The sequence below is a fragment of the Nicotiana sylvestris genome, chromosome 4, assembly GCF_000393655.2.
Source record: "Nicotiana sylvestris chromosome 4, ASM39365v2, whole genome shotgun sequence".
In the NCBI taxonomy this organism is placed as follows: domain Eukaryota; kingdom Viridiplantae; phylum Streptophyta; class Magnoliopsida; order Solanales; family Solanaceae; genus Nicotiana; species Nicotiana sylvestris.
In genome coordinates, this window is record NC_091060.1 from 111,783,733 (window position 1) to 111,795,837 (window position 12,105).

Consider the following 12,105-nt stretch of genomic DNA (forward strand, 5'->3'; position numbering starts at 1 on the left):
CACACAGGCAACGACCTCCTTATCTTAGTGATGTGAGGAGATGAGACATAATTTTAAGCAAAATTATCATAAGGATAATTTGAGAGCTATCCGCTTAAAATCAAAATGTCATTTAAACAATGACATAAGGTCATTAGGGTGAGAAACGTTCACCTAGTCTACTTTGTTAGCCAGATGAGAGTTAAAGATGATATTGTAGATCAAAGAACTCAAATTTAGATACTTATTCTTTATGAGATAAATGCATACGCTCCTTCCGAAAAAGGGAGAAAATGTTGTAGCATACCATGTGTGCTAATATTGACCAATTGGTTAACATAAGTCCATTCTCAACTTATTATTGTGTGAGATCTAGAGCTTTCATGATGGTTCAAGATTTTGTACCCTTAAAGACTCCGATCAGATACTTGAGACTTAGTGTGATGTTAGCTATCTTAGTGTGTTTCCAAAAGATCATGTACATAGATTCGGTCTAGTGGGGCATATCCAGAAAAGCAGTCATACTAATGTTAAGGGAATCATGGGAAGAGGAAGATCATTGATGGAATCTCATTTATTTGTATTCACTGGTGCACCAATTATAACTTATGAGTTATGATTGTGAAAACAAGAAATAATGATATATGAGATTTTGAGACTATATCAAATGTGATTTATATGATCTAGGATACTGCATACTTTATGATCCACTTGTAGGTTTGCACTTGACGAGAGGCTATATACTCCTAATAGATGTATAACACTTAGCTCTCACATTATGTTGGTCGAATGGTCTACTTCCCTGTATGAATGATTAAGGAGATAGTTGAGAATATGTTTCTCAGACTAGATGAGCACTCCCATTATGTGTGAGTGTGAAATGTAGAAAATATTGGGTCCATCCATAAGGGGTGCTTTAAGGCCCAATAGGGTTATCAGTTAACCTTAATATTCCCTATATAAGTACACATACATTGTACAACAAAACATACAGAAAAACAGTATTTTCCCACGCTTTCCTCTCTCAATCCAAAACAAGAGTTTAGACTGTGGAATTTGGGGTTGCTCCAACACACCGTGACAACCACGCCGACCAGTTATTCAAGTTGTGGTTCATCCGTTCTTTCTGCTTCTGCTACGCGAACAAGTAAATTCTCGTTTTACGATTTACGGCTATCTAATGTGTTTAGATTATCACGTTTTTCTTCAATTTCTTTATATTTTGATCCCCTCCTCCTTAAAGAAAATCCGACTCCACTACTGAGTTTGCTTACCAAGGAATAGAAAAAGAAGAACTCGTGCCCAAAGCACGTTGGGTTGAGGTATCGAGTCCTAAGTGTAGTAGGAGGTGACACATGACACGCTCATATGATTTATAGAAGGATATTAAAAAATACTTATTTATTGAAAATTTTCGTTCATTTATATTTGAAATACGCTTATCTAGGAGCATTATCGTCATTTAAAAAGAATAATGGCGGAGAAGTTATCCTTCTCAAGAAAATAGTGAATGAGATGTTAACTTTTTGCTTGGCTTTATTACAAATTTACTACTCGGTATTATTTTTATTTGATTTTCACTCTTGAAACAACTAAAGGAAGTGCCAACCTAAACTTAATGGCGGAGAATCAAGTTCTGTCAGAGCCGTCCATAGGAAGGAGGTATGTGAGATTTTTCTCTTGGTAATTATAATTTTATTGCCAGTTGGAAGAATTTAACGCTCAATAAGCAAATAAAATAACAAAATGTTCCAAAGCTTGTCATATATTTCTATCAGTATTCATGTACTACTTCCTACATTCAAAGCTTCCGGTCCTAACCACACCCTCCAAACATCCGTATTTGTTTAGGATAGAAATTCAAAGCATTAAGTCTTCTACTTAATCTAGGCTGCAATCTACCTAAGCAAATCAATTCCTAAATAATCAATCTAATGAGCCCCTCTGCTTGTTCTACAAAATTCTCAAATTCCATTCTTGCCATACATGGTATACACTACACGCGATTGCCATACTATATTCATGTTAATAACATTTGAGAGAATTACTAGTTATGTATTACGTAAAAGACATCTTTTTTGAAGTTATTATTAAAGTAAATTTTCTTGCTACTTGAAGGAGAAAACTTGTACTTCATGGAATATTAAATTGTTTTAATCGGGTGTTGCTCTTTGAGAGGCTTTATATATGTTCAGCCTTTTAATTTACTTTATTATTTCTTAATTCGGTTCAATTTCCTTGTTAGTTTTAATATCCTATGTTTTTTTAGCTTCTTCAACAGTGACTGAAGTTCCCGTGAAGGATTATGGATTGTGAGAACATAGATTTTGAGCTTAAGGAAATTGGATCGTCTCGCACGAGCAGTGCTAGTGAAAATGTACCGGAACATGGACACATTGAGGAGGACTCTAGTTGGTGTCCAACCCAATCACCAATGCTATGAGTAGTGTTGCTCCAATATCTCCCTCAAAATTGATCTTGCAACCCAATCATAAAAAGAATGTGAGTACCAATACCATTTTCACATTTTCTAATAGTTGATTAAATTGGATGTAAGCTTATCCTAGAAAAAAAATGATCTCTAGTAGGATGACAAAATAGAGGTGTCATGGGTTTTGGAGTATACTTCATGCCTCTTGTTATAAGTTGTATTTGGAGTACTAGGATAATGTACAATATATTTATTTTGAGTCGACTAGAAAATTATTGGTCATCTATTGCTTTACTTTTATATTACATTTTTGACTTTCCAAATCGAAGAGGAAGTATTGTTTTTATTAGATTAGTGGAATCATCTTTTACTGTTTAGAAAAAAGCAAAAATAGCAATAGGTTGAGATATGGTGTAGCGACCCGGTAGATCATTTTATGTATTTGAACCTCATTTCTCTATGTGTGCATTTTGTATATGTATTTGTCATTTCTGTGACTTGCGGGCTTAGTTAGCTTTCCTTAGGAAAGGTCTAAGAGTGAATGGAGATACTTAATCTGGTTTTGGAAGCTTATGTTATTAAGAGTTAACTAAGGATTGACTTTTAAGTAGTCAGTCTCGGATTGGTGGTATAATAATTCCATTGAGTTCGTGCGGTAATTTTTGATTTAGATGTATGTACAGATTTGAATTTGGAGATTCTTAGAATATTTTTTTGCCAAAAAGTTAGAAATTGAGGGTTTGGAGAGTTCATAGGTTTGCCCGACCGAAAGTTGACTTTAGTATTATCGGTTCCCATTGGTATTTCGGAACTTTGGATAGGTTTATTTGAATTATTGAAAATTGTGTGCAAAGTTTGGATGGAATCCAGAAAGTTTATGCACGATTCAGACGTTGTATCGAAGTTAAAAAGTTTGGAAGGTAAAGCTTAGAATTTGATCTTTGATTCATGGTTTTGACATTAATGTGATGTTTTTAGCCTTGGAATAAGTTTGAATTGGGCATCCGAACTTATTGGTATGATTAGACAAGGTACTAGCAGTCTCGGGTGCATTTCGAATTGGTTTCAGACCCTTTGAGAATAATTTGGAGGTCTAGTTCTGGTGCATTGCACCTTCGAAAGATTGGACGCGCATGCGAGATTGCACGTGCGACTAGTAAGTCGCATCTGTGGAGTTGAGGTGTTATGAGGGGTGTCGCTTCTGCGGAGAGGGGACCGCAGGTGCACCTTAGGTGAGTGTGACCGCAAGGATTGGTAGGCCTGGGAGATGTGCGCACCTACGAAGGGATTGGCCGCACATGCAATGTCGCAAATGCAAAGCATAGGCCCAGATGTGGAAGGTCGGCATCGTTAATTGAGCTCGCAGATGCGAGCCTTGGATAGTAGAAGCGGTTTCAGCAGATGCGATCCATTTTGTCCGCTGATGCAGTATCTCTGGCAGATCTTATAATTTCAAAAGTTTAGCTTATTTTTTATTATTTGGAGTTTTGGAGTTCGGCTAGAAGCGATTTTTGGGGGGATTTTCATCACTACTTTCTGGTTAAGTAATTCTCACTTAGATTTGTCTATATATCTTGAATTCTCATCGATTTATATACTTTAATCATAAAGTTTTAGAGAGAAAAAATTGGGGTTTTTGTTTGCAACCTAAGAGGACAAATTTTTGGGATTTGAGGAATAATTTAGACTTGGTTTTGGAATCTAATCACATATTTGGACTCATGGAGTTATGAATAGTAGGGATCTACCGTTTCACTCGGGTTTTGACCATGTGGATCCGGGATGACTTTTGTTGACTTTTTGAGAAATGAATAAAGATTGAAACTTTATTTGACATTATTGAGTTATTTTTGGCTAGATTCGAGCCGGTTGGAGGTAATTTCTTCGGGAAAAGCGTTCTTGGAATATTTCTAGGCATACAAAATTTATCGGATTTAAATCCAGTAAAATAATTTGGACTACATTTTAAATATATTAGTCCAACTAAATATTTTATGGGCTAATATAATTGGGTTAATTATATAAGTCCAAATACATATGAGTTAAATAAATAAGTCAAATCTATTGGGCTAGCCCATTTAATTGGGTTACAAGTGATGGACCCACTTCATTAAGCACAAGCTGTCAACTTCCTAGACGCCTAGTTTGGTGCAACGTGTCAAATGACGTGGCACGCCAAGTCAAACAAAAGAGCCAATAGGATTGTGCCATGTGTCAAAATGACAAGGCATGCCAAGTAAAATCAAAAGGCCAATGAAACCGCACCACATGTGCAAGTAACATGTTTTGGCCAATCAAATGCGGTCTTGTCACACTTCAATTTGATTAGTGGGAAATAGTTTGTTCTTGTCGTAACTCTTCCCTCCCACTACTATAAATATGGGTCTTCATAACTCAGAAAGATACCAGAAGTTATAACAAGAATCCAGAGAGCGCTCGTGGATCAAACACTGCAAATTTCTCTAAAAGCTACAAGCATTCAAGTGTTCTAAGGGTTAAAAGAATCAAGACGAAGATTCAGGAACAAGTTGTAAGCCCTTAGATTAAAAATACGTAGAGATCAAGATCAGACCTCAAGCAAAGGTTAAGCTCGAAAGCTCTTTTATTTGCAATTGGAAAGAAGAATTAGAGAATTCGAGATTGTACAGTCATATTATTTGAAATAAAATACTACGATTGTTACAATATTTTTCGATCCTAATTTTATTTTCTTGATGCAATTTATTATCCACACTAATACTAATCCTAATAGAGTTCCTAGCCGTTGCTGATGGGACAAAAAAAAAAAAAAAATCCCTAATTGGTTCCTGCTTTACAATCCTCGTAATTCTAATTGTAACTGAGTATTGCTTTATAATTTGCCATGTCCAAAGTTAAACACACTGAAAAGCAAAGCAAATATTTACATGTAAATAAAGTATTAATAAGTCAGTTATTAGCTAGTATCAAAAAGTTTTAAGTCTAAACATATAGTCCTTTATAATAATAAGACATCTCTTGGTAAGGATAGTACAAACCATAATTTAGTACTCACGAATATACTAGCTATTCGCTGCCAAACATATATAGAGGGGTTTCTTCACTGAGGAAGCTTGTTAAGCTTACAATAAACATAATCCTTGTACTTCTTGGTCTTGAATTTGGGTGGATTGGCCTCATTAACCAGCTTAGAAATTGGCCCTACTTCATGCTCTGATGGTGGCTCCAAGAATACTGGCCATGACATTCTTGTCTTGTCCTTTGTCACTGTTGTCCTATGGTACACACTCTTGTATTTCCCATTGCTAAGAATCTGTTCAATCATTATGTCAATTTAAGAAATGGAACGAAATAGAAACATAAAGAGAGAAAATGTGTGTACTAGTGAAATTTTACCGATTCCGTATGATCATAACTATAACTATGGTAGTCAAAGATACAAGAAATAGCCATAAGTCTACCTTAATTTCAAGCAAGTTGGATCTACTACATGAAAATTCTTTATACTACAATGTATAAGACTTAAACTCAATTTTTAAAGCATCATAAAGAAGGTTGATAATTAATCACTTGTCTCTAGTCTCTACCCTCGTTTACGAGGGAGAAAGTTTTCAAGATGGATTTTTTGCACCATCTAAGATAGGATGGTGCAAAACCATCTATTTTAAAAGAATTTTCAATTCCCTTGACAACATAAATTCATAAATAAAACCTTCTTTTTTATTTTTTTGGTGTGGAGAACAAACTCTTATAACAACTTTAATGCACCAAAAATTGATTGAAGGAATCATATGAATTTAAGTGAGTATGAATGAGATATATACCTCAACTTGGTCACCAATGTGGACAATTAGGGCATTAGGTATGTACTTGACATCATACCAATGGCCATCCTTGAACACTTGGAGGCCTTGGACTTCATTTGGGACAAGAATGGTTATATGGGACATGTCTGTGTGGGCCACAACACCAAGTGCCAAATCAGGCCTTGGGCATGGTGGGTAATAATTGATTTTCAACAAGTAAACAATATCTTCACCACCTGCTGCCTCCATCATTTCATGGGCTCCTAACCCAAGCCCAAGTGATAAGCTCTTAAAGATTTTCTCCACAACTTCTCGCAGCCTCTTTGCGTATTCCTGATTTGCTTCCCTAGAGAGATTTTTTTTTAGAAGTCAAATAAGAGGAATTTACATAGAATACAACCATTTAAAAACTTATTTATATTTCCTACAACTGTTTTTACTAAATTACTTTTAGTACAACTTATTTTAAAATCTTATCTTTTTAATTAAATTATATACAACTTTTCATATCCTAAAATCTCTCACTTGAAATTCTCTCTCACTTAAAAGATATCTCTTTATGATTCTCTCTCACCCTAAGTATCTATCATTATTAATTTTTTTCCCAATTTCTCCACTAAAAGATATCCCAGTATATCACAAGCGTCTATCCCCTTTTTTTGTCCCATATATTTTGTGCAGGTCAAAATGCATAAAAAAAAAACTAAGTGCTCAGAAAATCATGGACAATGGTGCTAGAGACAATGTTCGGATTGAAGAAATTTCGAAATCATCTATTGCAAGAACTAATTTTTTTTTTATCAATATCCCATAGTTATGGTGCATCAACATCGCATGCCAACCATCACCCTCATAGCATGCGCTAATGAAAATAGAGTGGTAAATCTTTAACACTAGCACATTAACGATAATAAATAGATCTTATCATAGACCATAATTATATTGTTAAAAGTTAAGGCATAAAGTACAATTTTATTAAGCGGTAAATAGTCCTGCTTGTTATGATATAGCAAAAATTAATAATTAGTAACATGGCATAGGGGGGAGGGAAAAAGGGAGGTGGGGATGGCTAGTGTGATGGAGGTTAGGTGGGGCTAGGGCCTATATGTCCAAATTCTACCATATAAAGGTTATCGGAATAATCAACCTAGATTGTGGTTAGAAAAATATTTGTTCATCCTTGATTAAAGGTTTCGAATTTGAGCTTTGAGTATGAAGTTATCTTTCCAAAAAAGAAATAAGGAATTTCTCGAATTAGTTACAGCTTTGATAGTCCCCACATGGCTTGAATCAACATTAGAAAAAGTTTCAGCTATGGTCCTAGAGCATTCTGAGTGTGATAATAGAGTACATATAAGAGTTTGATAAAAAAAAGAATAGAATAAATTTCATACTAATTGATGTAGAATGTCATATTCAATTTCATTCAACCTTAAGCACCATATACATCTAGTATCACCGAAGTCCAAACCTAGCGTAACTTGAAAACTTGAAAAGGGAACCAGTTATAAATGTACATAGAATATAGACCTAATTCACCAAATCTAGGTGATGATGAAGTCATGAATATATATATATATATGTGCGCGCGCCTAGAAATAGTTTTATTATCTAATTTGTGCAATTATAAAAGTTTTGACTGTGATAAACTCTTCCTCAAATTTTCTTCTGTTTTTGCTAAATTCACAATTTCACATGCACATAAAGAGAGCAATTGATTCTCCCAACTAATCTGGGGCACATAATACTTCCTATCACGTCTAAGATTGGATTAGAGATTTGGTGCAAAATACTGTGGGAATTTGATAAATTAAAAATAAGAAGGTGTCCCTCTTAAATAAATATTAAGTATACCAACTTTAAACCTAACTCAACTCCAAAATTAAATTCAAGTGTAGAACTGCCCAAGATTATATAAAGAGATAACAACAACTTCATTTTCTTTTCTCTCTTTTGTTGCAATTGGCAGTCTCAGTCAATCTTGTTCCGAGCTTTCTATGCTACTCTATCGGCTTGTTGGATAGGTAGATACAGTCTTTCTTCTAGGCTTCTTATTGAACTTTAAGGTAATGGGAAAAAAGCAATCGACATATTACTTACGAAAATCCATTATTCCCTCCATTCAAAAAAATGACATTACTACCTTACTAGTCCATTTTAAAAAGAATGATATCTTTCTAAATGTAAAAATAATTTAACTGGACCTTATTATTTTATCTTAATTACAAGTATTATAGCATATTAAATACTACGATAAGTTTTAAAATTCTATAGCCACACAAATATTACCGTATGTTAAAACTACGGTAACAAAAATCTTTTTTTCTTCTTTTTAAGCTTTATGTTTACTGTATGCCTAATCTAATTATGTCGTATAAATTGTAACAGGCGGCATATTTTGGTTATTCCAATCGAATTGTCTTCTTCAAACCCGTAACACGTGTCTTCGCTGTGAATTGCAGAGTACAACTACGGACGTAACTGGTCTTGGTTATAATTAAAACAAAAAGAGTAATTCTGGCTAACCCTTTTTAATTAGTCAAATCCCATGACGATGTTGACAACAATTAGGGGTGTACATAGGCCGGGTTGATTTGGATTTTACAATTATCAAACCAAACCAATTGTGTCGGATTATTAAATCTAAAGACCAAACCAAACCAATAAAACTCGGGTTTTTCACTCTCAATTTTTCTCGGATTTTCTCGGATTTTCGGGTTATTCGAATTTTTTCGGAGGTTTTTTCAGGTAAAATCTTCGTAAAAAAAACTTATAAATTATGCTCAAAATATTTCTTTAGTCCTAGTAAGATACAAATATATAAAGTATTTTCCAAGAAAATAATACAAAATATGAGATATGTCATTGAATTATCCTAAAATATTCAACAATATAATAAAGACAATAAAATTATATAATATAAATATTCTAATTAAAAAGCCATAATAAAAATAAACATAATCTAAGAGTACTAAGTCATATTAAAATAAGTAGACTAATAAGGGAGTATTAAATACATAACTAAACGCTAAAGAAAAAATAAAAATAGGTAATGCATTTTAATCTAAATTATTCCAAAACAAAAAATAGATATTCAATACTTTTCAGTTCGTAGTATTGAATTCAATGTCTTTTGTTAGCATTTGTATTGATTTAATTTTGGTTTGGGCTTTTGTTAGCACTATTTAATTTACTAATGTTAATGGTTATAAAACTTATTAGAACATTCAAAAGCTCTAAAGTCCAACCTTGAAATAATACCTCAAAAAATAAAATTATGAAATCTTTATAAATTACATCACAATAAGTATATTTATATATTAAATATATCTAAAAAAATTATATATGTAATATCGGGTTGGTTTGGTTTCGGTTTGACTTTCTTTAGTTAAAACCAAACCAAACCAATTATGGTCGGGTTTTTTTTCAATACCAAATCAAATCAAACCAATCCATAATCAGGTTTTTTTTTTTCTCGCTTTAACTCAAATTATCGGGTTGATCCGGTTTGTCGGTTTGCCTTGTATCCCTAACAACAATGGCTACTTCTTATGGTAGACTCCTAATTCCATGACAGCGAGCTGGCAGAATTTAATAAAATCCAAGACGCAGCTTTACTCTCTCACTCTCTCTTGGTAGAGTAACATTTAGGACCCATTTGTCCATAAAAAGAATATTCCTTTTTTTGAAACTTTTTTTTCAAAAAAATATTTGTACATGAAATTTTACAAGTCTTTTAGAATTTTTGAAAATGAATTTTTCAAAAACCAAAACTTTATCAAAAAATTTTCCAGTCACAAACCTGTAATATTTTTCAAGTAAAATGCATACGAGACAGTAATTTTAAATTGCAAATATCATTTAATTTAACTTGACATATTACTTATTTTATGTCCAAACGCCTGCTTATTTGAGTAAGAACGAATGGAAGGAAAGTGTGATGGGAATTAAATTTTACCTAAGATACAGCTTCATATCACAGGTTTATCTCATTTCTCGACAGTGGTTTAGTTTATTTTACTAATACGCATTTAAAATGTCTAGGATATAAGATTTGATACTTTAGTTTTTTCTGCATAAAGAAAAGCTTAAAAATCTAATCTAACAAATCCCTAACACAAACGACAGCACCTTAAAATGGCGGCATGCATATTTAAAATTAGTATATATAATTTATACTATAATTTATTGTAACGCAAGCATAAAAAAGGTTAAGTTTCACATAATATTAACATTAGTCTTCCTCCGTTTTAATTTATGTGTCTTAATTTGATTGGACACAAAGATTAAGAAATAAAAAATAAGAAATTTTCAAATTTTATGGTCTCTTACACTAAAGATGTATATATGTAACGTACCAAAATATCCTTGAATCTTGTGGTCATGAATATGCCATGTGAAAAGTTGAATTTGAAGCGTTACTAATTATAGAAAAGGATGTACTCATATTTATTTTTAAACAAACTAAAAAGAAAAGTAAGACATACACAAATTTATTTTAAGGCAAGCATAAAGCAGGTTAAGTTATACTCCATAATATTAACATTAGCACGATAATTACACAAATTTATTTTAAAGCAAGCGAAAAGATGAAAGATATGAAGTGAGAAAAAAACCTGTAGGAGGGAGGATTTTTAGGCCAATAACGATAATTGATGGCAGAAGGAGGCCAAATCTTATGGAACAAATGATCAACCCAACCCCTTTTCCCTTCAAGTTCTTTCTGCAAAGAAGTACCATACCCTTCAATATTCTGAGACCCTGGAGTTTTTGCAATCACCTCTTTCTCCTCTTGTGGTACAACCTCAAAGAATTCCTTCCCTACTTTTTGCAAATTCGCAATTACCTCATCTGGAATTCCATGATTTATCACTTGAAATATCCCCCATTCTTTGCTAGCATCCGATATGAGTTTCACTACATTTTTATCGTCTATGTCAATTACTGGAACTTGAAGTAGCACACCATGCAACGTTGTGGACGCTGGCTGCTCGTTCTCTGACCTAATATATTCTGATGGTATTGTGTCCATGCATTTTGTTATTGACGCTATTGCCTGTACTCTTGCAACCTCCATTGTTAGGGTTGTTGCACTCTGAGCTTCAGCTGTTTTCATTTTTTTCTTAAGATTTCCGTTATATAGGGAACTGATCGATGCGCTGTATTTTTACTACTTCTCATTACCGACCTTCTTGCCTGTACCTAACACTTTCAAGGATAGTAGGATTCACTAAAAATAGGATTTCCTTTTTCTTTCTCATGGATGACTTACGTGGAACATTGTGGTTCATTAATACTACCTACCAAACTTCACTTTTTCGTGTAAGTCGAATCTGAAATGAAAATTATTAATTATTGATCCCCTTTTTTCATTTCATTTTGTCAGAAGAATCCTCCGAATATTTTGTGATTTTGAAATAAAATATGTATGGCATACTAAATTATGTCGTTGAATTTAAACATGTTCATGTCCATTCATCAAGAATGTAATAAATTAAAATGAAAATATTGCTATACTACTAATTATAAAGAGTCCACGTTCTTTTAGAAATATGATAAAAAGATAAAGAAAATATTTAAGTGTAAACATGATAGAAAGTGACACTTGGGTATTGTAGTTGCCACTCCTTCAACCAACCTCGAATTAGCTTTAAAAGTAGAGGAGGGTTCCTTCCTCGGGTCAGCACTCAGCAGCCACTCCTTCAAACTACCTCAAAATTCTTGTTTTGGGTGAGTTATCGAAACACAACTCGAAACTGACATGTTGTATGCACAATAGTGTAAATAATAGTACTATTATACACTTGTTTCCACAAAAGAAAAGGTATAATTATATACTTGTCTCTCAATGAGTTTATCGTTTCTAGAAGAATTTTATTTTAATTAGTCCTGAGTTACTTTCCACCCATT

General features: G+C 33.3%; 1 protein-coding gene across 1 annotated transcript; it reads right to left on the reverse strand.

The window, feature by feature from the left end:
- Positions 1 to 5,363: 5,363 nt before the first annotated feature.
- On the reverse strand, positions 5,364 to 11,402 carry LOC104236078 (flavonol synthase/flavanone 3-hydroxylase). Its single transcript, XM_009789941.2, has 3 exons — positions 10,812 to 11,402; positions 6,214 to 6,541; positions 5,364 to 5,702 (listed from the first exon to the last, which is right to left on the reverse strand). The coding sequence occupies exons 1-3, from the start codon at positions 11,309 to 11,311 to the stop codon at positions 5,490 to 5,492; spliced, it is 1,041 nt and encodes a 346-aa protein (XP_009788243.1). The 5' UTR covers positions 11,312 to 11,402; the 3' UTR covers positions 5,364 to 5,489.
- Between the last annotated feature and the right edge of the window lie 703 nt (positions 11,403 to 12,105).